This window comes from Scyliorhinus torazame, chromosome 5, assembly GCF_047496885.1.
Source record: "Scyliorhinus torazame isolate Kashiwa2021f chromosome 5, sScyTor2.1, whole genome shotgun sequence".
Lineage (NCBI taxonomy): Eukaryota > Metazoa > Chordata > Chondrichthyes > Carcharhiniformes > Scyliorhinidae > Scyliorhinus > Scyliorhinus torazame.
The window spans coordinates 244,287,516-244,315,105 of record NC_092711.1 but is presented as its reverse complement, the minus strand read 5'-3'; the positions used below and the strand labels follow the sequence as shown (position 1 = coordinate 244,315,105).

Genomic DNA, 27,590 nt, shown 5'->3' with positions numbered 1-27,590 from the left:
GGTTGAGGGGCAGTTATTCAGCCCTTGAGTCATTGCTGCTATTCAGTAGTTGGTGTCTATCCTAACTGTGTCTTCGGTCTGTCAGCCAGTCTTCTATCCAAGCTAATACATTACCCCTAATCCCATGTGCTCTAACCATGTGTATTAACCTTCCTTATGGCACCTTATAAAACACCTTCCGGAATTCCAGATATACTCCCATCTACAGGATCCCCATTATGCACTTTGCTTGTTACATCTTCAAAGAACTCCAGCAAATTAGTCAAACATGATTTGTCCTTCACAAAATCACGCTGACTCTGATGGATAGTATTTTTATTTTCCAAATGTCCTGATATTACTTCCTTGATAATTGATTCTTACTATTTCCCAAGAATAGATGTTAAACAAACTTGTCTGTAATTTCCCACATTCTGCTTCCCGCCCTTTTTGAATAAGGGCATTACTTCAAAATTTTTCCAATCCATAAGAACTTTTCCCGTGTTTAGGGAATTTTGGAATATTCTAACCAATGGATCCACTATCTCCACTGCCACTTCGTTTTACACCCTAGGATGTAGGCCACCAGACTCTGGGGATTTGTCTGCCTTCAATCCCAATAGTTTGTTGAATACACTTTCCCTATTGATGCTGATTGTTCTATGGTCCACCCTTTCTATTAACCCTGAATTATCTGTTCCTATAGAGATTGTACTAGTGTCCTCTGCTGTGAAAACTGAGGCAAAGTATTGATTTAGCATCTTTGCCATTTCTGTGATCCCCGCTGTTAACTCTCTGGTTTCATCTTCCAAGGGACCAACATTCACTTTAGCGACTCTCTTCCCTTTTATGTACTTATAGGGAATTGAGTAGTAGTGTTTCAGGGGTCATTGTAAACTGTTCTTTTTGGGTGTGAAGTTAAAGAGTTTAATGTATTCATAATGAAGTATTATTTTAAAAACATCAAATCCCTATTTCTTCATGCAGTCACTCCTGGAGCAAATCATTCTTTCTGCACAGTCTTGTCAGTTCTTCGGTAATATAGTGGTTAGTATCCCCCCCCACTGTCACACTGGAGATGGGGTTCAATACCCCACTAGGGTGGAGGTTCTATTCAGGGCGGCCCGGCAGCACAGTGGTCAGCACTGCAGTCTCGCAGTGTCAGGGACTGGGATCAATTCCAGCTTGGGTGACTGTGTGAAGTTTTCACTTTCTCTTCCTGTCTGCCTAGGTTTCCTCCGGGTGCCCCAAACAGGTGCCGGAATGTGGTGACTAGGGGCTTATCACAGTAACTTCATTGCAATGTTAATGTAAGCCTACTTGTGACAAAGATTATTATTATGGACACAGTGATATGTAGCATGTTAAAATTGAGATCTAGGGCAATGTGTTCTTTCATAATGACTAAATACTTGTTCTGACTAATTCAGGTAATATTTTAAATGTAAAATGATTAATTAAATTATTTTCTGTTATAGATGCCTCTCTTTATCTACCCAGCAGCTTGTTAAGTTTCTCTCCTCCATTATTGAATCCTACAACTGGGTCTGCAGGCCTACTAAAAGTCAATGAAGAGGTAATAACTTTTGAGTTATTTTTATTTTCCATTTAATTGTTATAGGCCAGGGGCGGGATTCTCCGCCCTGCCGCGCCACATTTCTGCCCCGACTGGCCGGCGGGATTCTCCGTTCCGCCGGCTGGTCAATAGGGTTTCACATTGTGGGGCAGTGCCATGCCGTCGGGAAACCCCCGGGCGCCGGCATAATGGAGAATCACGCTGGCGGAGAATCCCGGCCCAGGACTTTATGGCCCTGCCACTGAGTGTGCAACAGGCCGCTTCATTTGTTGTTGACTTCGATGGGACTGCATTATCCCACCAGGTAGGTAGTGTCCCTGTTTCTGGGCTGGAAGCTCCAGGTTCTAGTCCCACCCCAGGACTAGATGGCCAAGAACGGTGCATTCATGGCACAGTGATTAGCACTACAGCCTCACAGCGCCACAGACCCAGTTCTTATCCCACTAGGTGGGTAGCATCCCTGTTTCTGAGTTGAGGTTCTAGTCCCACCTCTGGACTAGATGCCAAGAAAGGTGCATTCATGGCACAGTGATTAGAACTGCTGCTTCTCAGCACCAGGGACCAGGGTTGGTTCGATTCTGGCCTTGGGTGACTGTGTGGAATTTGCACGTTCTCCCTGTGACTGCATGGGTTTTCTCTGGGTGCTCTGGTTTCCTCCCATAGTCCAAAGACGTGCAGATTAGGTGGATGAATGGCATGGTATCATAGTGGTTAGCACTGTAGCTTCACAGCGCCAGGGACCAGGTTTGATTCCCGGCTTGAGTTACCGTCTGTGCGGAGTCTGCACTTTCTCCCCGTGTCTGCGTGGGTTTCTTACGGGTGCTCTGATTTCCTCCCACAAGTCCCGAAAGACATGATTGTTAGGTGAATTGGACATTCTGAATTCTCCCTCAGTGTACCCGAACAGGCACAGGAGTGTGGCAATTAGGGGATTTTCACAGCAACCTAATTGCAGTGTTAATGTAAGCTTACTTGTGACACTAATAAAGATTATTATAATTGTTATTATGTAAGCAGCCAGTTACATTGAAATATTTCACAGTCACCAAATCTGAACGTTAAAAGCATTGATTAGCAGCAGTCTTTAATTCTATTTTTCAGGTAGAGGAATAAATTGTGATTGCATTAAAATTGATCTAAAATATAAGAGAACTTTTTTTTTTAAGTTTGAAAAATTAAAAAAACATTTCATAATGGAGAAATTTGATATTCCACGAGGATAAATTGGCTTTTTAGGTGACATATGACCAAGCATCATTTTGTTGGAAAGTGCAAATTTGTGAACAAAGAACAAAGAACAAACAAAGAAATGTACAGCACAGGAACAGGCCCTTCGGCCCTCCAAGCCCGTGCCGACCATACTGCCCGACTAAACTACAATCTTCTACACTTCCTGGGTCCGTATCCTTCTATTCCCATCCTATTCATATATTTGTCAAGATGCCCCTTAAATGTCCCTATCGTCCCTGCCTCCACTACCTCCTCCGGTAGTGAGTTCCAGGCACCCACTACCCTCTGCGTAAAAAACTTGCCTCGTACATCTACTCTAAACTTTGCCCCTCTCACCTTAAACCTATGCCCCCTAGTAATTGACCCCTCTACCCTGGGGAAAAGCCTCTGACTATCCACTGAACATTGAAGACAGAGTTGAGCTTAGCTCTGATGCCCTCGATAATTAAATAGTCTGTTGATACTGATGGCTCAGGCTAAAACAATTATGGCCACACAGGTGAGGTACTGGAAGACTTCCAGAACCCCTGAAATAGCAGGAGACTGAAAACTGAACTTTTGCAGAGAATTGTACACCTGAAACTGTACCAGCACCACAAACTGGGGAAATTTGTAGCCATTAGAATCTATCCAGCAAATAACTGCATCTGACCTGAAATGCTTGAAAAGATAGTGTAAAAGAAGCTTTACTTGCATGTAGTGCCTTCCTCTTGCATTTAATCTGGTGGTATTGGGCTCATGCCCAATGCCACTCTATTCTCCAATCCAGTGCAATCTGACCTAAGTGTTTTGTTAACGTAAAGAGAGAATTTACCTTGGGCTTCATCTGATCTGGTGAACTCTGGATAAAGAAGTTTTCCCCTCCCATAAAAGTTCTGTTTCCTCCATGACCTTAAAAAATTATTTCAGTGGAAAGAAGAATTCAGACTACATGTTAGGATGACCTGAAAGTAGTTGTGCTGAAACCATTTATTAAAACCTGTGCCAAGTGATGGGAAAGGTACTTTTGGAATATGTTCATAGCTGCACATATGTTTTATTAGTCAGTTAATTAGGCTTTTGAAAATGTATAACAGCTAATATTAATTTATATTTGGTGTGTGGATAGCACTATGCCATATGTGGAGACTGCATACATTACCCATTCTAGTTGTCCTTCATTGGTACTTCAGAGGGTATTAAAAATCAGCCACATAGTGACAAACAGAACAAATAGGATTGCGGGTTCTCTTCTCCAAAGGGTGTTGATTAACTAATTGTGTTTTCTATGGCAGCCATACATTATAAGATTAACATTCATGTACTTGTACTGTACCTATGCTAATGGAAAGCTTGATTGATGATTTGTGACTGAAAAATTCAGAATTATAATTTTAGACTTTTTCTTATTCTGTATCAGATTCCATTCATCATTGGACCAAAGGATTTTCCTAACGTTGCCTCTAGTGAAATAGATTGCAAAGCCTTGGTCGAACAGTTGAAGACGTGCTCAACCTTGCAGGAACAGTTTGAATTAATCCATATAATCTATAAAGTGAAGTAAGATTTTTCTGTTTTTCCAAAATATATTCAATATTATTGAGATAGTGATTGATATGTGATTTAATGTGTGTTTTTCTGCTTCTCTTTCCAAACCTACATATTCTATGTGTAGGGGTATAGATTGGGATACAAATATGACTGAAGATCCTAGCACCTCTATCCGTGATCTCCTAAGAGAGCTGTACACAAAAGCTGGCATTGCTCACCAATGGGGACTAATCCGTTATATTTCTGGTATGCTCCAGAAAAAGATTGAAGAACTTGATGAGGTAGTTAAAAATCTAACACATCAACATTAAACTTCACCGCTTAATATGTGGTGCCATTTATATTCATTTTAACATTTTCCTAGCCTGTAATCTGCTAGTATGCCTGGTGTTAGTACACTGACTTAACCTTATTAGTGTGTTGAGTGTTTTATATTCAATTTGTATTGGAAATGTCTGTGTACATTACTGAAAGTGATTGAATTGGAGAGCTACCAATTCTGTACATTTGTACAATTCTGAGAATTTGTAAAGTTCCAACTTCATCACAATATGGAATTGAGGCTTTACGTTTATTGAGGCAATATATTTTCAACTACTTTCAGTTTTGCTCTATTTTAACTCCTCTACCTTTGAAAGTAATGACTGATTCTGGACAGCAGTCTGATTCTGGACAGCAGTCTGATTCTGGACAGCAGTCTGATTCTGGACAGCAGTCTACATTTATCAGCAACGCTTTGACATGTAGCTCACATGACCACTCGTCATGTATCAACCTGGACAATGAATGTTAGGTAGTTATTTGAGTGTGTAAGATATCACCACTGAGCCTTATCCTTATCCTTTCCAACAAGATACTGAATAATCAGGCATGGTATAATAATAATCTTTATCAGTGTCACAAGTAGGCTTACATTAATACTGCAATGAAGTTACTGAGAAAACCTCGCGGTCACTACATTCTGGCGCCTGTTCGGGTACACTGAGGGAGAACTCAATGTCCAATTCATCTAACAAGCATATCTTTCGGGACTTGTGAGAGGAAACGGGAGCACCCGGAGGAAACTCACGCAGACACGGGGAGAACGTGCAGACTCCACACAGACAATGATCCAAGCCTGGAATCGAACCTGGATCCCTGGCACTGTGAAGCAACAGTGCTAACCACTATGCTACAGTGCCGGTATATTTTGGCTTTGTTTGTGGCCATATGAGAGTCGCTACCTTATCTGAGATTGACTAACCTAATACTGATATGGGATTTATATGGTCATGTCATGCACCATAAAGAATGAAATAATGGGACTTTCGGTGGCGGCCATGGAGTGAGTGGTCGCACATTTGGTGGCTCCCGCTCATGGCATTTTTTTGGACCTTTTCCCCGGTTAACAGATGGATGTGAGGCAGAAAAAAGGTGCAGAAGAATGAGTGGGAGAGATTTACCCTCTGGTGTATGGAGCTGAAGGCCAGTAGTGGTCGAAAAAGAGGGAATCAGTTGGTTACAGCTGGTGCGGCACCTGGGATGCACGTGGCGATGGCGGAGGGGCAAGGAGCAACCCTGCCGGCTCAATGGTCGAAGGACCAGCTGGTGAGCTTCTTGAACAAGAAGTTCACCCAGCAACGGAAGGAGAGCCTGGAGCACCTTGCCCAGGCGATGGATTCGATCAAGGCGGTGGTCGACGGCGTGGAAACAAAGCTGGTGGCCCAGGCTCCGGTGATCCACAAGATGGAGGAGGTGGCGGGGAACACGAGCAATTTGCCTCGATGGCAGTGGAGATGGGGCTGATGCGGGACCAGCAGAAGCGGCTTCAGGAGAAGGCAGAAGGCCTGGAGAACCGGTTACGCAAGCAGAACATTAGGATCGTGGGCCTGCCAAGAGCGGAGTGAAGGATCCGATGCTGGCGCATATGTGGGGAGAATGCTGGAGAGGCTACTACGAGAGGGTGTGCTTGCACAGCCATTGGAGGTGGATCGAGCGCACAGGGCGCTAATGAGGAAGCCCCAGGGGAACGAGCCGGCGAGGGCGATGGTGGTGCGGTTGCACCGGTTCCTGGACCAGGCAGATGAGGTGCTGCACCTGGGAGGGCAGTGAAATCCGAGTGTACCAGGACCTGGGTGCAGAGCTGGCCAAGAGGAGAGCGAGTTTTAATAAGCTCAAGGTGTCATGTGAGAGTACCTTTAAAAATGGGTGTTTAAGTAATGGACCTTTAAGAAATGGGTGTTTATTAGTGATGTCAGAGTGTGGGTGGAGCTGGGCTGTCTGTCAGCTTTTTACATTTGTTTTAGGCTGTTTGCCGCAGGGTGTGTTTTAGTTTCGTTTTCAGAGCTGGAAAGCTGCAGTCACAGCCAGAAGTTGTATGAATCTCTTTCTGTAATCTAAAGACAGTAAATCGATCCTGGTGATTTAAAACTAATAACAGTAGTGACTGTAACCTGATGTGCTTCTGGTAAAAGGTGTTTTAAGTCTTATGGATGTTAAAAGGAAAGTTTAAAGGATTATTTAGTATTGTATTCTTTGGGGGTTGTATTTGAATTAATGGTTGCTAAGATGTTCACTTTGTTCTAAAAAGGTTAACTGAGTTCATAGAATAAACATTGTTTTGCTTTAAAAAAAATACTTTTCCATTTCTGCTGTACTACACCTGTAGAGTGGGTCGCATGCTCCCCATACCACAATCTATTAAAAGTTGTGGGTCAGGTGAACTCCATGATACTCTTTGGGGTTCTCTAAACCCTGGCCCATAACAAAGGCCGCTCTCTACAAGAAGGGGGTGAAGTTTGGGCTACTGTACCCGGCATGTCTGTGGGTGACCTATGAAGACTAGGAATTGTACTTTAGTTTGGCGGAGGAGGCGGTAGAATTTGGTAACGACAATGGACTGGCAGGAGAAGGTGGATTTTGAACTTTGGTGGAGGTGCTGTGATTCTACTGTTAACTTATGTTTGGGGCCATTTTTTTTCTTTTTCGGCTTCAGGTTTGCTCTTTGTTCTTTGTTAAGGGGTTGGTCTCTTTGTTTGGGCTTGGGGAGAGGTTGGTTTTGCTTGTTTGCTTGTTCAAGTGGGGGGGGGAGGGGAATCAGTGTGGGGTAGGATGCTAGGCGCTATGGGCGGGGGCTACCAGGCTAGCTGGGCGGGCTAGTTCACGGAAGCGCAATGGGAGGTGAGTGGAAGGTCAGTGGGGGGATGGGGGCAGGGGTTGTTGGAGGGGTGGGGGGGTCAGGGAAGCACCGTGCCCCATGACCAGGCTGGTCATGTGGAACATGCGACGATTGAATGGACCAGTCAAGAGGGCCTGTGCGTTCGCACACTTAAAGCGATTGAAGGCGGATGTGGCCATGCTGTAAGAGACTCACCTGAAGGTGGGGGACCAGATTAGGCTGAGGAAGGGATGAGTTGGGCAAGTATATCATTAGGGATTGGACTTTAAAACAAAGGGAGTGGTGATTTTGGTCAATAAGCGGGTGGCGTTCGAGGTGGAAAATATTGTGGCAGACTCTGGGGGGGAAGGCATGTCATGGTAAGCGGGAAATTGGAGGGGATGTCGGTGGTGTTAGTAAACATCTATGCCCCAAAATGTGGAATTTATGAGGCGGGTGCTGGGGTGGATCCCCGACCTGGACTCTCATCAGCTGGTTATGGGGCGGTGACTTTAATATGGTCCTGGATCCGAGACTGGACCGGTTGTACAGGCCGAACTCCCTGTTAAATGTGCATGCCAAACTATTGGCGAAGATCATGGCCACAAGGATTGAAGACTGAATCCCAGGGGTAAGGGGAGGAACTGACGGGGTTCGTTAAGGGGCGGCATTTGGCGACCAACGTTAGGAGGTTGTTTACTGTAATTATGATGCCTCCAGAGGGGCACAAGGTTGAGGTGGTGGTGGTCATGGATGCAGAGGGCCTTTGCTCAGAAGGCAGCATGGTAGCTTAGTGGTTAGCACTATGGCTTCACAGCACCAGGGTCCAAGGTTCGATTCCCGCTTGGGTCACTCTGCGCAGAGTCTGCACATTCTCCACGTGTCTGCGTGGGTTTCCTCCCACAGTCCAAAGGTGTGCAGGTTAGGTGGATTGGCCATGCTAAATTGCCCTAAGTTAGATGGGGTTGCAGGGTTACGGGAATAGGGTGGAGGTGTGGGCTTAAGTAGGGTGCTCTTTCCAAGTTCCAGTGCAGACTCGATGGGCCGAATGGCCTCCTTCTGCATTGTAAATTCTATGATTCTATGATCGGGTGGAGTGGGAATAGTGGACTGGGTCCCGTTGCTATACCAGGCACCGGTGGCGAGTGTGCGGACGAATAGGGTGAGATCAGATTACTTCAGGTTACACGGGGGATGAGGCAAGAATGTCCACTTTCCCCACTGGTGTTTGCCTTGGCTATGGAGCTGCTGGTATTGAGAACGTCGAGGGTCTGGCAGGGGATAGTACGGGAACGATCTACTTCTGTACATATTGGACCCTCTGGGGGGGGGGGGATTCGAGGGATTATGGGGAAACTAGAGGAATTCGGACGGTTTTCCGGATACAAATTGAATATGGGTAAGAGTGAGGTCTTTGCCATCCAGGCGAGGGGGAAGGAGAAGAGATTGGGTGGTGTTCAAGGTGGTGGGAGGGAGCTTTCGATATTTGGGTATCCAGGTGGCACGTGAGTGGGAGCAGCTGCATAAAAAGAATTTTGGTTGTTTGGTAGATCAGATGAGGGGGGAATTTTGGAGGTGGGATCCGCTCCCGTTGTCATTGGCGGGGCGAGTTCATTCGGTTAAAATGACAGTCCTCCCGAGGTTTTTGTTTGTTTTTAAGAGCCTCCCAATTTTTATCCCCAAGACATTCTTTAAAAACGTGAATGCAGTGATCTTGGTATTTGTTTGGGCGGTTAAAACCCCACGGGTGAAAAAGATGATGCTGGAGCGAGGGCTGGCTCTTTTCATTAAGTACTACTGAGCGGTGAATATTGTGATGGTCAGGAAATGAGTAGTGGGGGAGGGGTCGGTGTGGGAACGGGTGGAGGTGGCATCATGTAAGGACATGAGTTTGGGGGCATTGTATACGGCCTCTCCCGGTCTCGCCAGCTCGGTATTCCACAAGACCGGTAGTAGTGGCAGCCCTGAGGGTGTGGTGACAGTGGAGGCAGCACACAGGGTTGGGGGGGGGGGGGGGTCATTGTGGGCACTGATATGGGATGACCACCTGTTCGCTCCGGGGGGACTGGACGGTGGATTTTGAAGGTGGCAGCGGGCCGGGCCTGGGAGATTTGGGGATCTCTTTATTGATGAGGGTTTCCCGAGCTTGGAGGAGCTGGAGGAGGGGTTTGAGGAGTTGCCAGGTGGGAATGGGTTCCGGTATCTGCAGGTGATGGATTTTGTGTGGAGGCAGGTTTCGACCTTCCTGCACCTGCCGCACCGGGGACTGCAGGATAAGGTGTCGAGAACAGGAGTAGGAGAGGGGGAAGTTCTCAGAGTTCTATAAGGAACTGATGGATTGGGAGGGAGCCCCAATAGGGGAGGTGAAGCGAAAGTGTGAAGAAGAGCTGGGTGGGGAGTTGGAGGTCGGATTATGGGAGGAGGCCCTGAGAAGAGTTAATGCATCCTCGTTGTGCGCCATGCAGCCTGATACTGTTCAAGGTCGTCCACAGGGCGCGCACGACTGTGGCCCATGTGAGCAGGTTTTTTTTTTCATAGAATTTACAGAGCAGAAGGAGGCCATTCAGCCCATCGAGTCTGCACCGGCTCTTGGAAAGAGCACCCTACCCAAGGTCAACACCGCCACCCTATCCCCATAACCCAGTAACCCCACCCAACACTAAGGACAATTTTGGACACGAAGGGCAATTTATCATGGCCAATCCACCTAACCCGCACATCTTTGAACTGTGGGAGGAAACCGGAGCACCCGGAAGAAACCCACACACACACGGGGAGGATGTGCAGACTCCGGACAGACAGTGACCCAAGCCGGAATCGAACCTGGGACCCTGGAGCTGTGAAGCAATTGTGCTATCCACAATGCTACCGTGCTGCCCACAGGTTCTTTGAGGAGGTGGAGGATAGGTGTGGGTGCTGTTTGGGGGGGTCCTGCAAACCATTAAAAAATATATATATATATTTATTAAAGTTTTTTTAACACAATTTTTCTCCCTTACAAACAATAACCCCCCCCTCGTAACAAAAAAATAGAGAAAGCGCGCAGAGCAAGATATATACATGGCAAAATGATATATTTACACAGCTTTGTACACTGGCCCTCACCCGTACGTGCCAGTTTCCCCAACCCTTCATGTTATCTCTTGCTCATCCACCCTCCCAGGCAGTCCCCCCCCGTCCCCACCCCCCCCCCCCCCCCCCCCCCCCCCCCCAAGGTTGCTGCTGCTGCTGACCGACCTTCCTCTAACGCTCCGCGAGATTGTCTAGGAACGGTTGCCACCGCCTGTAGAACCCCTGCGCAGACCCTCTCAAGGCGAACTTAATCCTCTCCAACTTTATGAACCCAGCCATATCATTTATCCAGGCCTCCAGGCTGGGGGGCTTTGCCTCCTTCCACATTAGCAAGATCCTTCGCCGGGCTACTAGGGACGCAAAGGCCAGAATTCCGGCCTCTTTCGCCTCCTGCACTCCCGGCTCATCCACTACTCCAAGTATTGCTCGTCCCCAGCTTAGCTTGACCCGGACTTTCACCACCTGGGATATTACTCCCGCCACACCTCTCCAGAACCCCTCCAATGCCGGGCATGACCAAAACATATGGACATGGTTCGCCGGGCTCCCTGAACATCTTTCACATCTATCACATCTATCCTCTACCCCAAAGAACCTACTCAACCTCGCCCCCGTCAAGTGCGCTCTGTGGACCACCTTAAATTGTATCAGGCTGAGCCTGGCACACGAGGAGGAATTAACCCTACCTAGGGCATCAGCCCACAGACCTTCCTCCATCTCCTCCCCCAGCTCCTCCTCCCATTTACCCTTCAACTCTTCTACCAGCGCTTCCCCCTCTTCTTTCAACTCCTCGTGTATTTCCGACACCTTGCCCTCCCCGACCCATACACCCGAGATCACCCTATCTTGAACTTCTTGTGCGGGGAGCAACGGGAATTCCCTCACCTGTCGCCTCACAAAAGCCCTCACCTGCATATATCTAAAGGCATTTCCCAGGGGTAACTCGAACTTCTCCTCCAGTGCCCCTAGGCTCGCAAACGTCCCGTCGATGAACCGGTCCCCCATTCTTCCAATCCCCGGCCGATGCCAGCTCTGGAACCCCCGTCCATCTTCCCCGGGACAAACCAGTGGTTACCCCTGATCGGGGACCACACCGATGCTCCCATTGCACCCTGGTGCCGTCTCCACTGGCCCCAGATCCTTGGCGTTGCCGCCACCACCGGGCTCGTAGTATACTTTGTCGGCAAGAGCGGCAGCGGTGCCGTAACCAACGCCCCCATGCTCGTTCCTTTACAGGACGCCATCTCCATCCTCTTCCATGCCGCCCCCTCTCCCTCCATAACCCACTTGCGGATCATCGCCACATTTGCTGCCCAGTAGTAGCTCCCCAGGTTTGGCAGCGCCAACCCTCCTCGGTCCCGACTGCATTTCAGGAACCCCCTCCTTACTCTCGGGGTCTTATTCGCCCACACAAACCCCATGATACTCCTGCCTACTCTCTTAAAAAAGGCCTTCGTGGTCACGATGGAAAGGCACTGAAACACAAACTGAAATCTCGGAAGGACCACCATTTTGACCGACTGCACTCTACCTGCCAGCGAGAGCGGTAACATGCCCCATCTTTTGAAATCCTCCTCCATTTGCTCCACCAACCTCGTCAAATTCAGTTCATGTAGGGTCCCCCAACTCCTGGCTATCTGGATCCCCAGATACCGAAAGCTCCCCTCCGCCCTCCTCAGCGGTAGGTCCCCTAACCCTCTTTCTTGGTCCCCCGCCTGTAATACAAAAAGCTCACTCTTCCCTACATTAAGCTTGTAGCCCGAGAACTCCCCAAACTCCTTCAGAGTCTGCATGACCTCCACCATCCCCTCCATTGGATCCGCCACGTACAGCAACAGGTCACCTGCATATAGCGACACCCGATGCTCTTCTCCCCCTCGGACCACCCCCCTCCATTTATTAGACTCCCTCAATGACATGACCAATGGTTCGATCGCCAATGCGAACAACAGGGGGGACGGGGCACCCCTGCCTCGTCCCTCGGTACAGTCGAAAGTACTCCGACCTCCGCCGGTTCGTCACTACACTCGCCATCGGGGCTCTGTAAAGGAGCTTAACCCAATTGATAAACCCTACCCCGAACCCAAACCTACGCAGCACCTCCCAGAGGTACTCCCACTCTACACGGTCAAAGGCCTTCTCAGCGTCCATAGCTGCCACTATCTCCGCCTCTCCCTCCTCCGATGGTATCATTATCACGTTTAAGAGCCGCCGCACATTGGTGTTTAGTTGCCTGCCCTTTACAAATCCCGTCTGGTCCTCGTGGATTACCCCCGGGACACAGTCCTCGATCCTCGTGGCCAGCACTTTTGCCAGCAACTTTGCATCCACATTGAGGAGCGAGATCGGCCTGTACGATCCACATTGCCGTGGGTCCTTGTCCCACTTTAGGATCAAAGAAATTGTCGCTTCCGACATTGCCGGGGGCAGGATCCCCTCCTCTCTTGCCTCATTAAAGGTCCTCACCAGTAGCGGGGCCAACATGTCTGCGTACTTCCTGTAGAACTCCACCGGGAATCTGTCCGGTCCCGGGGCCTTCACCGCCTGCATGCTCCCCAAACCCTTGCTCAGCTCCTCCAACCCAATTGGTGCCCCCAAACCAGCCACCACTTGCTCCTCCACCCTCGGGAATCTCAGCTGATCTAGGAATCGTCTCATCTCCTCTTCCCCTGGGCTGGGATCTGTACAGCTCTTCATAAAAGGCCTTAAATATCTTGTTTATTTTCATCGCACTCCGAACCGTGGCTCCCCTTCCATCTTTGACTCCCCCTATTTCCCTCGCTGCCATCCTCTTATGGAGCTGGTGTGCCAGCATCCGACTAGCCTTTTCCGCATACTCGTAGGTCGCCCCCTGCGCTTTCCTCCACTGTGCCTCCACCTTCCCTGTGGTCAACAGGTCAAACTCCGTCTGGAGCCGTCGTCTTTCCCCAAGTAATCTTTCCTCCGGGGCCTTTGCGTATCTCCTGTCCACTCTCAAAATCTCCCCCACTAACCTCTCCCTTTCTATACCCTCTGTCTTCTCCCTATGAGCCCTAATGGAGATTAGCTCTCCCCTGATCACCGCCTTCAACGCCTCCCATACCACCCCCACCCGCACCTCCCCATTGCCGTTGGCCTCCAAGTACCTTTCGATACACCCCCTCACCTTCCCACACACCACCTCGTCCGCCAGCAGTCCCCCATCCAGCCGCCACAACGGACGTTGGTCCCTCTCCTCTCCCAGCTCCAGTTCCACCCAGTGCGGGGCATGATCTGAAACGGCTATGGCCGAATACTCCGTCCCCCTCCACCCTCGGGATGAGCGCCCTACCCAGAACAAAGAAATCTATCCGGGAGTAGGCTTTGTGTCCATAGGAGAAGAAAGAAAATTCCCTGGCCTGCGGCCTTGCAAACCGTCATGGGTCCACTCTTCCCCCCCCCCCATCTGATCCATAAACCCCCTAAGTACCTTGGCCGGCGCCGGCCTCTTTCCAGTCCTTGATTTGGAGCGGTCCAGTGCTGGATCCAACACTGTATTGCAGTCCCCTCCCATTATCAGGCCTCCTATCTCCAGGTCCGGAATGCGCCCCAACATGCGCTTCATGAATCCTGCATCATCCCAGTTCGGGGCGTATACTTTTACCAACACCACCCACGTCCCTTGCAGCCTACCGCTCACCATTACATATCGCCCTCCATTGTCCGCTACAATAGTCTTGGCCTCAAATGACACCCGCTTTCCCACCAATATTGCCACCACTCTATTCTTCGCATCCAGTCCCGAGTGGAATACGTGTCCTATCCATCCCTTTCTTAGCCTAACTTGGTCCGCCACCTTCAGGTGTGTCTCTTGGAGCATGGCCACGTCCGCCTTCAGTCCCTTTAAGTGCGCGAACACTCGAGCCCTCTTCACCGGCCCATTCAGGCCCCTCACATTCCACGTTATCAGCCGGAATGGAAGGGCTCCCCCCCCCGACTAGCCATCTCCTTTTCTGGGCCAGTCCCGTGTCCACGCCTCCCTCACCCTCCAGTCCCCCAGAGGGGGGACCCCTGTCCCGACCACCTCTTCTGTGTCCCATTCCCTTTTGGCCAGTGCAGCAGCAACCCTTTCTTCCCCCTCCTCCCCCGCTAGACCCCTGTCTAGCTTTTTGGCTCCCCCCATGTCACTCCCGTAAGTCAGCTGACGCCTGCTGACCCCGGCTTCCCCCGCCGTCCCATTGACCTCCCCGTGTGGGAGTCTCCCAATCCATATGCATTCCTTCGTTCCCCTTCCCGCCTTTCTTCCCGCTCGCGGGAAACACCCCGCGCTTTCCAAAGCCCGCTCCGCCCCCTCTGGCGCAGCTCCTGTCGCGGCCTTGTCTCTCTCCCCCAGCCCATGTAACATTTCCTGCGCGCGATTGACCCCCTATATACAACAACCATCACCCATCAAACCCCAAACATCCCCCCCCCACCCTCACAAACCCTCAGTTAGAGTCCGACCTTTCGGCTTGTACAAAGGTCCACGCCTCTTCAGGTGTTTCGAAGTAATAGTGTTGGCCCTTGTATGTGACCCACAGTCGCGCTGGCTGCAGCATTCCGAATTTCACTTCTTTCCGGTACAACGCCGCTTTGGCCCGGTTGAAACCCGCTCTCCGCTTTGCAACCTCCGTGTTCCAGTCCGGGTATATTCGGATCTCTGCATTGTCCCACTTACTGCTCCGCTCCTTCTTAGCCCATCTCAGGACCCACTCTCTGTCCGTGAACCGGTGGAACCTCACCACCATCGCCCTTGGCGGCTCATTTGCCTGGTGCTTCTTCGCCAGCACCCGATGTGCCCCGTCCAACTCCAGCGGCCTCGAAGGGGCCTTCGTGCCCATCATCGCCTCGAGCATCGTGCTCGCGTATGCCCCGGCATCAGCCCCCTCCACTCCCTCAGGGAGACCCAGGATTCGCAGATTCTTTCTCCTCGACCTGTTCTCCAGGTCTTCGAGTCTTCCCGCCCGCCTCTTGTGTAGCGCCTCGTTCTGCTCCACTCTCGCCGCCAGGCCCACGAGCTCGTCCTCGTTCTGACTGACTCTTTTCTGTACCTCCTGGATCTTAGCTTTGTGGGCCTTCTGGGTGATCCCAAGTCCTTCAATTGCCGAAGGCATAGGCGCCAACATCTCCTTGCGCATCTCCTCGCGCTGTTCCTCGAAGCAGCGCTTGATGAACTCCTGCAGCTCCCCTTTGACCCTGGCCGCCGCCATTTTGTTTTCTTTCCCTCGCTTCTCCTGTTGCTCCAGTGCCGCTCCTTTGGCCGTTACACTTCTGGTCCGTTTCATAGAAGTTGGAGGGGGACCTCTCTCTTCCCTTCCCCATGGGTTGCGTCAAAAAAAAAGTTCCGTTGGGGCTCCTCTAACGAGCCCGAAAGTCCGTGGTAGCGGGAGCTGCCGAATCGTGCGGCTTAGCTCCACATAGCCGCAACCGGAGGTCGAGAGGGAATCCTTTTGGCAGTGTTCGCTTCACCAGTCTGCCCCAAAAAGTCTATGGAAACTCCTGAAAAAAGTCTGAGAGTCGGTTCCAGGCGGGAGCTGCCGAATGCGCGACCTACTCCTCCATGGCCGCCACCGGAAGCCTCATCCCCACTTCTTCAATGGCCTTGGTAGATCTTTTCACAGTTGTTCCCTCTGCTGCTAGAATTCACCTTTGATAGCGGCTCTCAAGTCAGATTGCAGCTGTAAACTTGCCCTTCCCCCGCCTGCATGCTGGAAGAGGCTTTTGTCTATTCCTGCAGCTCAAGCGAAATCTTTTACTGTTTCTGCCGGGCCTGGTAACCAAAAGACATAACATTCCTGGGGGACACTGTCAGGGGAATGCTGCAGTTTTCTTCCCACACCGGGAAATGTCAAACAAATGCCGTGGGGGCCCTGTAAAAGAGCCCAAAAGTCCGTTCCAAGCGGGAGCTACCGAATATGCGACCTAGCTCTGCATAGCCGCACCCAGAAGTCCGGCCCTGCCCATATATTTTGGGTGTGTCCGAGACTGAGTGGTTTCTGGCATGGATTTGTTGACGTCATGTCAGAGGTCATACAAGTGAGGGTGGTGCTGAGTCCAGAGGTGGCGATCTTTGGTGTGTCAGAAGATCCGGGAGCCCAGGGAGCGAGAGAGGCCGACCCCCTGGCCTTTGGCTCCCTGGTGGCCCGGAGACAGATCTTACTAGGATGGAGGGACACTGAATCCCTGAAGTCGGGGGTAAGGGTTAGCGACATGGCGGGTTTCTCAGACTTGAGAAAATTAAATTTGCCTTTAGAGGGGTTCGTTGCAGGGGTTTGCTCAGAGGTGGCAGCCGTTCATTGACTTCTTTGAGAAAAATTACGCTGTCAGCAGGGGGAGGAATGGGGAAAGGAGAGGCATGGGAGAGACGAGTAAGATAGGAGAACCAATGGAGTGGTGGCTGGGGAAGGTGGCACTGTTTGCATAAGCCATGTTGGCTGGGGTTTGTGCTCGGCAGGGGGGGGGGGGGTTGTTGGTTATATTGCTGTTTTTTTTGTTGAAAATTGTTAAAATTATAAATGCCTCAATAAAATATTTTCTAAAAAAAAAGAATGTAATAAAGCAATATTTCACTGAGTTACTGGAACATCTTCATTGTCAGGGACCTGAGTAACTGGTTCTAAATGATTACTGTATTTTTTTAGTGTATAAAGGTACGTCCTAAAACTGTACTGTGATGGTATCTCTCACAGGCCTGCACAACGCTCTTGTCAAATCACAAGCATCTGACTGTTGGCCTTCCTCCTGAACCTCGTGAGAGAACAATTTCATCGTGAGTATTTCCCGGGTTGCGCAGTCTTTTGGTAACTCATCTATCTTGGTGTTTTAGTCACACAAAAAATTAATTTTAAAAAATTCTTATTAGGTTAATCCTCGTTGTTGGCCTCGAACAGATTTTGGAACAGACCGACAAACTGCCCCCAAGTATCCAGGAAGCCTTCCTCTGACCCTCGGGTGGCGTACTTAATCTTCTCCAGGTGGAGAAATTCCGAAGGGTCAGCGAGCCAGTCTGCAGCTTTGGGTGGTGCTGCCGATCGCCAGCCGAGCAGGATTCTCCGGCATGCGATTAGGGAAGCGAAAGCAAGGGCGTTGGCCCCCATTTCCCATGTGTAACTCTGGCTGCTCCGATACCCCGAAGATTGCCACTATTGGGCATGGCTTTACCCTCACCCCCACAACCTTGGACATTGCCTCAGAGAAGGCTGTCCAGAACCCAGCAAGCTTGGGGCAAGCCCAAAACATGTGAGTGTGGTTGGCCGGGCCCCTCTGGCACCGCTCACATTTGTCCTCCACCTCCGGGAAGAACCTGCTCATTCGGGTTCTGGTCAGGTGCGCTCTGAGCACCACTTTGAGCTGCATTAGGCTTAGCCTTGCGCAGGAGGAGGTGGAGTTCACCCTGCTCAGTGCTTCGCTCCAGAGTCCCCATCCTACCTCTGTCCCCAGTTCGTCCTCCCATTTTTGTCTGATCTCGTCCAGTGGAGTCCGGGCTCTGTCCAGTAGCTGTCCGTATATTTTCCCACATAGTTACTTGTACCTATCAGGTCCTCTAGTAGTGTGCTTTCTGGGGCCCCAGGGTACCCCACTGTCTCTTTGCGGAGGAATTGTTTTAATTGGAGGTGTCTCATTATGATTTTCCTTTCTAATTAGGCCCTTGCCACTTAATGAACTTACAAAACTGATTGAAGCAGCTAACGAACAAAATACAAGTCTGGCCATCCTCACTCAGGTTGGTCCATAAGATCCTGTTAATAAGTTCAATGTAATGAAATTAGCTGGGGAGGCCATTAGATGCCGGGAGGCTGCCAGATCCCGGGTGAGTAGGCCTCAGTAGGTTTACGGCTTACTTGCACGAGTGCGGCTTGGTCACGCCCATTGTGGGGGGGGGTACCTGATCTCGACACCACGGGAAATTGGGCAGATCCCACGAGGCATAGTGGCTGCCGGGAAGCCCGCGGGAGGCTTCACCTGGCATCTACCAGCCACACTACACTGCTGTTCGAGCTAGACGCAGCCGGTAGATCTTGCCCAAACTATTCACATGGTAAGATGAGAGAAGCTTGGATTGCTCTCCTTTGAGTAGGAAAGTTTAAAAAGAGATTCAAAATAAGCATTCAAAATCATGATCGGTTTTATTAGAGTAAATACGGAAAATCTGTGTCCACCGACAGCAGTGTTTGTAAACCAAGGACACAGAATCCTGACAAAAGTTCCAGAGGTGACATGAGGATTTTAAAAAAACATATTATTGACCTGGAAAACACTGTTCGAAAGGAAGTTGGCCGCATTTTCAGTAGTAATTTTCAAAAAGGAATTGGATAAATACTTGAAGGGTAAACGAATTGCAGGACCATGGGGGGGGGGAAAGCAGGGGTGTGGGACTGATTGGGTAGCTCTTTCAAAGATTTGGCCCAGTCATAATGAGCTGAGTGGTCTCCTGCTGTTCTATAAGTATCTATGAATACAGAATTAATTTGTACATTGTATCAGTTGCTTCATTTTTCATTTATGATCCTTTCTGGGTTTTTTTAATAGGAAATTGTGGTTTACCTAGCAATGTACATAAGGACAGAACCCAATTTGTTCGCTGAAATGTTCCGACTCCGTATTGGACTAATTATTCAAGTCATGGCAACCGAGTTGGCCAGTTGTCTCAATTGTACAGGTAAAGCTTCTCCGAAACACCAGCTCCCTGTGAGGATGGCAAAACAAAATAATGTCTGGAAATATGCCTGTTCAAGCTCTGAATTGCTGTGTTCAGAACCAGTCATAAGTATTTTGTATTGTACTTGCAGGATAAAAGAATGTAGGGGGCGATTCTCCGATATTGAGGCCAAGTGTTCGCGCCGTCATGTTTCACGACGGCGCAAACAGGGCCTGGACACGACCTATTCTGGCCCCCACAGGGGGCCAGCTCTAGAGTGGTTCACGCTGCTCCAGCGTCCTTGCGTGGCGTCAAATGGGCGCCGCGCCAACCCGCGCATGCGCAGTTGGGGGCAGCCCAATCCTGCACATGCGCAGTTGGAGCAGCCCAATCCTGCGCATGTGCGGGGAACATCTTACACACGCCGGTCCCTCACCAACATGGAGCCGGTGTTCTGGGGCCGTGCGCGGAAGAAGGTAGGCCCGGGGGGGAGGGGGAAGGGGAGAGGCCGGCCCGCCAATCTGTGGGCCCCGATCGTGGGCCAGATCCCATCGGAGGCCACCCCGGTGAAGGAGCCTCTCCTCCCCCCCCCCCCCCCCCCCCCCCACCCCCACCACACACAGGCTGGCCCCCAGCATTCCCGCAGAGTTCCCGCCGGCAGCGACCAGGGGTGGATGGCACCGACGGGAACCTTTTTGTGTTGTAGCGGCTGCTCGGCCCATCTGGCCGGAGAATCGGCGCTCGCCGGTTCTCCGAGCGGCCCGGTGCGAATCGCACGCTGCTGATTTCCGGAGGATGGGAGAATAGCGTGCGGGGGTCGGCGTGGCGCAATTCGCGCGTCGCCCCGCGATTCTGCCACCCGGCGTGGGGGGGGGGGGGGGGAGAATAGCGCCCGTAATGCTGAGGCACGTGGGTTGAATGCAATAATCAACAGAGGCTTATTAGATGGCTGGAAACTGTACAAAGGCTTAATCTAGACTAAAGGCAAAAAGCCCACGAAACAGCTGATGGCACATACGATCATGTGACTAAACTCTTAAAGGGACCATGCAACAACACAACAAACCATATATATAACACAAATCAAAATAATAGTGGTGACAGAGACCAGGAAATCATTTGTAGATGTTTTGTCAGCTGTGGACAGCCTTCCTGATAGTCCAATTAAATAATGGTACCTCATTATTACTAGCCAGTGTTATTTATATGTCAGGAAGATTTGCTTGTTTATTTTTAAATTCGTTTTTTATAGGACTGCACCTATTTCTGTGAATCCTTTGTCCTTACCTATGCCAGGACCACAGAGACTGAAGATGTAGATGCTACTATGTGAAAGCACTATGAATAGAAATGACATCCAGAGGGGCCACAAACTAACAATGGCATAATATCCTCTGGTTCACAAATAGTGAAGTTGTACAGTTGTAAATAATTTTACGATGTAAACATGACAATTGCCCTCCTTCCTCCAAAAACAGATTGGACTAACCCTTGGGCCACCTTCCTATGTTATCAGTTTCTATAAAAGAAAATGTTGTTTCTAGTACCCATATTTTTGCTTTTGAATGTAACGCTGCTGGGGATGGAGGGCAATTGTCTTGTTTTTTAAAAAATTGTGCCAGTGTCTTCAAACACAGAGGTTGTTTACTTTTCTCTTGACATGTGGTAATGCTTCCAGTCTATGAATGCTTTCGGACGTTCATGTTCTTCACGACTCTGACATTGAAGTCACCGAGGAGATCAGCTTGTCCAATCCTGGGGCTCGTTGGGGATTGATCAAGATCAGAGTAAAATCCCTCGTTAGTTTTGCCTGTTATGTCTGGGGTTGAGGCACATGTACCATGACAATGGCATACTGATTTAAATAGTCAAAGTATCATGAAATGCTTGCTTATCCCACATATGGAGTCATTGAGATGCCAGATAAGCTCATTCTTGATAGTAAAGCCCCCCAGTTTGCCCTTCCTGAAAAAGATGTACTCGCTGCCTTGTTTCTTAAGTGGTCTCGCTCTCCAATGATATAGATATTGTAGCACCTGAGTTCCTGAGCTTTGATAGTGGTGCAGCACTTGGGTCTGTTGCTGTTGGGGTTGTCCATGCGGGCCCCGATATTCAAGGTTCCATATTTCATTTTAGGAATAGAAAATGTCTGTCCTTAAGATCTTTTCCATAGAATCCCTTCGGTGCAGAAGAGGGCCATTTGGCCCATCGAGACTGCCCTGATCCTCTGAAAGAGCACCCTATCTAGGCCCACTCCGTGCTCTAACCCTGTAACCCCACCTAACCTGCACATCTTTGGACTGTGGGAGGAAATCGGAACACCCCGAGGAAACCCACGCAGGCATCACGGGAGAATGTGAAAATTCCACACAGACAGTCAGCCAAGGCCGGAATTGAACCCAGGTCCCTGGTGCTGTGAGGCAGCAGTGCTAACCACTGTGCCGCCCACTTAATGTGAGCCAACGTGGGACAATCGTTGTACACACAGTTTTGACAGTGAGGTTTGAGCTATTCCCAAGGAAATCCAACACAGTTGGAGACGAGGGTCTGCTGCATAACATTAACACAACAAGTAGACATATGCAAGGTGTGCAGACAGGCTCCTGTTTGTCTAAAACAGATCTTCCTCGCTTCCTCTCCCAGATTCCTTGTGCATTAACTCTTCCTCCTGCCTTCACCCACACTCCAGCCTACCTCACCCTGGCGTGCCCCTCATAGAATCATAGAATTTACAGTGCAGAAGGAGGCTAGTTGATCCATCGAGTCTGCTCTGGCCGCCGCAAAGAGCATCCCACCCAAGCCCACACCTCCTCCCCATCCCTGTAACCCCATCTAACATGTTTGGACACTAAGGGAAATGTAGCATGGCCAATCTACCTAACCTGCACATCTTTGGACTGTGGAAGGAAACCGGAGGAAACCCACGCAGACACTGGAGAATGTGCAGATTCCGCACAGACAGTGACCCAAGCTCGGAATTGAACCTGGGACCCTGGAGCTGTGAAGCAACAGTGCTAACCACTGTGCTACCGTGCCGCCCTCGTCCAGATTCTCTCTTCCCCTCACAGATCCCTCCCATTTCAGCCCCATCCCCACCCTGACCTGAGCTCCACCACCCTTGGGTTTCTGAAACAACAGGTACAGCCCTTCTCCCTCCAACCTTCCATCCTGCTCTCTCCCACAATCCCCACTTTCCCCTTTCCACTCACTCCCTCACAAGAAGCAGGTCACAAAACTCTCCACTGATATTGGACTTCCCTAGGTCTGTGATTTCGCCATCAGGACCAGGCCCCAGCCGCAGACAGATTACTAGTTCACTCTAATCAATCCCTCAATACACTATTCACAGTAGTAAATCTCTCGACATTATTAAAATCATTTATATGAGTAAATCCCTTTACATTATTAAAGTTATTCATACTAGTAAACAGAGGCTTCTCCCAGGTCTTGTAAAGTAACATGGCACCTTCCAAACTATCAAAGTGCAAGTTACTGCTGCTGCCCCCCATCCCCCACCACCACCATTACCCAACCTGATAATCGTTTGTGGATTAGCCTTGAAATTAATGCTGGTTTCTCAACACTATATTTTCACAGTAACTTCATTGCAGTGTTAATGTAAGCCTACTTGTGACACTAATAAAGATTATTATTCTATACCCCACCCAGACCTGTTACGTGGAGGTGAGATTGGGGTGAAATTGGCAGTTGAAGGACAGCCATCCACAAGCAGTGGACAGGAAATTGAGAATAATTTGGGGCCTATTAAAGCCAGAGACTAACTGGAATTTTCCAAACCGCCTCCAGGCCTCTGAAGACTTTGGAGCTATGCCAGCTGCCTGAAAAGAGCCTCTTGACAGCAGACCACCCCGGCCGTATAAGTGTGCAGATGTTTCCCCGACTACAATGTTGCCCCTGTTGTTGAGGCTACTTTTAAATTTGAAAGTGTAAAATGTTGAAACGTGCTTCAAAATGGAGGTGCCTTCTCTCTCCCTTCCCTAAAATGCAAATTTCATTCATTTCAGTGATAGAGGATCCTCTCCTGTTGGCAATCAGCTTTGAGACAGCTTGTTCCCTAACCTGGACAACAAGCCCACCCTCTGGCTACTAATTTGCCAATTTGGGTGATGTACCGCCAATTACCACGAGACGAGAATGGTGAAAGAATCGAGGCTTTATTGCACAAGATGTTGTGCCTCCTGCAGCTGGAACCAGAATGGGAGCAGCGCAGGAGACCAGACACTTTTATACGCCGCCTGCTGAGAGGAGCGATCAGGCGGGGATTTACTGTTGTACCTGTAATACAGGTTACTAGTGGTGTTTACCACATTCACCCCCTGTTTAAAAAAGGGTCCGGCGGGGGTGAAGAAAAACATTACAGATTGAGTCTGTCGGGTGCTGTGACCCTCCGCTGCGATCGCCTCAGTCCTGGTGGTGATGCGGGTGCCGACGTGGTCACCTGTGACTCCGGGAGCGTGTTGTCCTCTGCTTCGTCACCCCTTAGTGGATCCAGTGAGGGGACGGATCCTGCTGGGGTGGAGGCTGCGATGAGGTTTGCTGGTGGGAGGGTGGGTGGCGCAGGGGTGAATGAGGCAACCGGGGGGAGGGAAGGAGCGGTATCAGGTCAGGGGTTGTGGGTGGGGACCCAGCGGGTGCCAGGTTGGGATGTGCCACGTAGGCGTACTGCGGGTTTGCATGGAGGAGGTGGACTTTCTCAACCAAGGGATCCGATTTGTGGCTCCGCACATGGTTCTGGAGGAGGACGGGCCCAGGAACTGTCAGCCATGTTGGGAGCAAGACCCCGGAGGTGGACTTCCTGGGGAAGACAAACACACGTTCGTGAGGGGTCTCATTAGTGGCGGTGCACAGGAGCGACCGGATGGAGTGGAGCGTGTCAGGGAGGACTTCCTGCCAGCGGGAGACCGGGAGATTTCTAGACCAAAGGGCCAGCAGGACTGCCTCCCAGACCGTCCCGTTCTCCTTCTCCACCTGCCGGTTTCCCCGGGGGTTGTAGCTGGTCGTCCTGCTCGAGGCGATGCCTTTGCTGAGCAGGAACTGACGCAGCTCATCACTCATGAAGGAGGATCCCCGATCGCTGTGGATATAGGTTAGGAAACCGAACAGGGTGAAGATGCTGTGCAGAGCTTTGATGACCATGGCAGAAGTCATGTCGGGGCATGGGATGGCGAAAGGAATCGGGAGTACTCATCAATTACGTTGAGGAAGTACATGTTGCGGTCGGTGGAGGGGTGGGGCCCTTTGAAGTCCATGCTGAGGCGCTCAAAGGGGCGGGAGGCCTTCACCAGGTGCGCTGTGTCTGGCCGGTAGAACTGCGGCTTGCACTCTGCACAGACTTGGCAGTCCCTGGTTACGGTCCTGACCTCGATGGAGTAGGGCAGGTTGTGGGCCTTGCCAAAATGGAAGAACCAGGTGACCCCCGGGTGGCAGAGGTCATAGTGGAGAGCTCGGAGTCGGTCCACTTGTGCGCTGGCACATGTACCGCGGGATAGGGCATCAGGGGGCTCATGGAGCTTCCCCGGGCGATACAAGATTTCATAGTTATAGGTGGAGAGCTCGATCCTCCACCTCAAGATCTTGTCATTTTTTATCTTGCCCCGCTGCGTATTGTTAAACATGAAGGCAACCGACCGTTGGTCAGTGAGGAGAGTGAATCCCCTGCCGGCCAGGTAATGCCCCCAATGTCGCACAGCTTCCACAATGGTTTGGACCTCCTTTTTGACAGAGGAGTGCTGAATTTCAGAGGCATGGAGGATGCGGGAAAAGAAAGCCACGGGTCTGCCCGTCTGGTTGAGGGTGGCGGCCAGAGCTACGTCTGATACATCGCTCTCCACCTGAAAGGAAAGAGTCTCGTCGACCTTGTGCATCGTGGCCTTGGCGATGTCCGCCTTGATGTGGTTGAAGGCCTGGCGGGCCTCAGCCGTCAGGGGAAAAACTGTGGACTTGATGAGTGGGCGGGCCTTGTCCACATAATTTGGGACCCACTGGGCATAATACAAGGAAAAACCCCAGGCATCGTTTCAGGGGCTTGGGGTAGTGGGGGAGAGGGAGCTGCAGGAGGGGGCGCATGCAGTTGGGGTCGGGCCCTAGGACTTCATTTTCCACTACGTAGCCAAGGATAGGTAAGCGGTTGGTGCAGAACACGCATTTCTCCTTATTGTAGGTGAGGTTAAGGAGTTTGGCGGTATGGAGGAATTGTTGGGGGTTTGCGTCGTGGTCCTGCTGATCGTGGCCGCAGCTGGTGGCGTTATCTAGGTACAGAAAGGTGGCCTGTAGCCCGTACTGGTCAACCATTCGGTCCATCTCTCGCTGGAAGACTGAGACCCTATTGGTGACGCCGAAGGGAACTCTAAGGAAGTGATAGAGGCGGCCATCTGATTTGAACGCAGTGTATTGGCAGCCCTCCAGGCGGTTGGGGAGCTGGTGGTAGGCGGACTTCAAGTCAACTGTGGAGAAGACTCGATACTGCGCAATCTGATTGACCATGTCAGATATGCGTGGGAGGGGGTACGTGTCAAGCTGTGGTTGATGGTCTGGCTGTAGCCCATGACCATTCTGTGGTTCTCCCCAGTCTTCACTGCCACCACTTGAGCTCTCCAGGGGCTGTTGCTGACCTCAATGATCCCCTCCCGCAGAACCCGTTGGACCTCCGATCTGATGAAGGTCCTGTCCTGGGCACTGTACCGTCTGCTCCTAGTGGCGATGGGCTTGCAGTCCGGGGTGAGGTTCGCAAACAGTGAAGGTGGCTGGACCTAAAGGTTCGTGAGGCCGCAGACGGTGAGGGGGGTGCAGGGGTCCGCCGAATTTCAAAGTAATGCTTTGAAGGTGGCATTGAAAATCAAGGCCTAGTAACAGGGCAGCGCAGAGGTGGGGGAGGACGTAGAGCCTGAAGTTGCTGAACTCTACGGCCTGAACGGTGAGGGTCGCGACACAATACCCCCGGATTTCAACGGAATGGGATCCGGAGGCCAGGGAGATTTTCTGGGTGACGGGGAGTACGGGAGGGAGCAGCGCCTTACCGTAGCAGGGTGGATGAAACTCTGTGCTCCCGGAGTCAAAGAGGCAGGTCGTCTCGTGCCCGTTGATCTTCACCGTCGTCGTAGCGGTTGCGAGGTTGCGGGGCCGAGACTGATCCAGGGTGATGGAGGCGAGCTGCGGAAGGTGTTGGGAGGTCCCGGCTGATCAGCGGTGGCGGAGGTATCAGCAGGCAGCGAAGGGCCAGACGAGCAGGAGTCCTGAGGCGCGGTCCAAAATGGCGCCCATGGGGCGCACATGGCGGGCGGCATCAAAGATGGCGGCGCCCACGGGCCGCACGTGGCTTGTGGTGGACAAGATGGCAGCACCCCTGGATCAGACGTGGGGGTGTAGTAATGCCGGGCATGGAAACAGCGGCGACAGACCGGGGGATGTGGCGTTGGCTGCGTGAGGGCTCAGCTCCAGGCGATCAGGCTTGATTAAGATGTTCATCTTTTTAAAATCTTTTGCAATAAATTGATGTACCGTCAATTACCACGAGACGAGAATGGTAAAACAATCGAGGCTTTATTGCACAAGATGTTGTGCCTCCTGCAACTGGAACCAGAATGGAGGCAGCTCAGGAGAGCAGACACTTTTATACGCCAGCTGCTGGGAGGAGCCAGCAAGCGGGGATTTACTGTTGTACCTGTAATACAGGGGCAGTACCATAATACATGCAATGTTCCTAGTGGCGTTTACCACATTGGGAAAAATCATTGCCAAGTAACTGCTCCCCACACAGTGCATGGTTGTGACCCCTATTTGATCCTAACAGCAGGGCACCCCGATTTAAAAGGGAAAATCCTGCCTTCAGTTTTTGCTGTCTTACATTTGTAATCTCTCCCTTTTTAAAGTTTTAAGAGTTTAAGCTTCTCATAGCTTGTGTCTTTCTCTTCAAAATTGATCTTTGGCCTTTCAGTGCCCTGTCTATTTTCTACATATGTTTTTTGTGATGTGACTCCAAAGGCTTTGTTGTCATAGGTTTGTTATATGATCATCGCATTATGTTTTGTTTTTCTAATTGCAATAATATTCATAATATTCATTCCTTTCAATTTGGACTTTCTTTTTAGGAGAAGCAGCAACTGAACATTTAATTTCTATGAAACCCTTTGATTTGAAGTCCCTTCTACACCATATTCTGAGCGGAAAAGAATTTGAAGTTGAGGAGATAAATGGTTGTTTTTTTAATCTCATTTATTCTTTTAAGAAGTATGCACGTGGTTATAATGCTAAAGAAATAAAGTGACCAAAAGTAATATTTAATGCTCAGCAATATGATCTGTCAATGTAGGATACTTGTAAAGTGGCTCATGACCTCATTTGACTTTCCCATAATTCCCATAATAATGGATTGAGTTATGAACAGGGAAAAGCATAAGTTTGATTTGGTTAAG

General features: G+C 50.3%; 1 protein-coding gene across 1 annotated transcript in view; it reads left to right on the top strand.

Annotated features, from left to right (window-relative positions):
- The window catches only part of phka1a (phosphorylase kinase, alpha 1a (muscle)), a 252,415-nt gene that overhangs the window by 168,347 nt on the left and 56,478 nt on the right, over positions 1–27,590 (top strand). Inside the window, exons 20-26 of the mRNA XM_072505235.1 lie at positions 1,458–1,555; positions 4,185–4,324; positions 4,440–4,596; positions 17,210–17,289; positions 18,165–18,243; positions 19,050–19,179; positions 27,267–27,371. Coding sequence (XP_072361336.1) covers positions 1,458–1,555; positions 4,185–4,324; positions 4,440–4,596; positions 17,210–17,289; positions 18,165–18,243; positions 19,050–19,179; positions 27,267–27,371 — 789 coding nt within the window. The remainder of the gene's footprint in view (positions 1–1,457; positions 1,556–4,184; positions 4,325–4,439; positions 4,597–17,209; positions 17,290–18,164; positions 18,244–19,049; positions 19,180–27,266; positions 27,372–27,590) is intronic.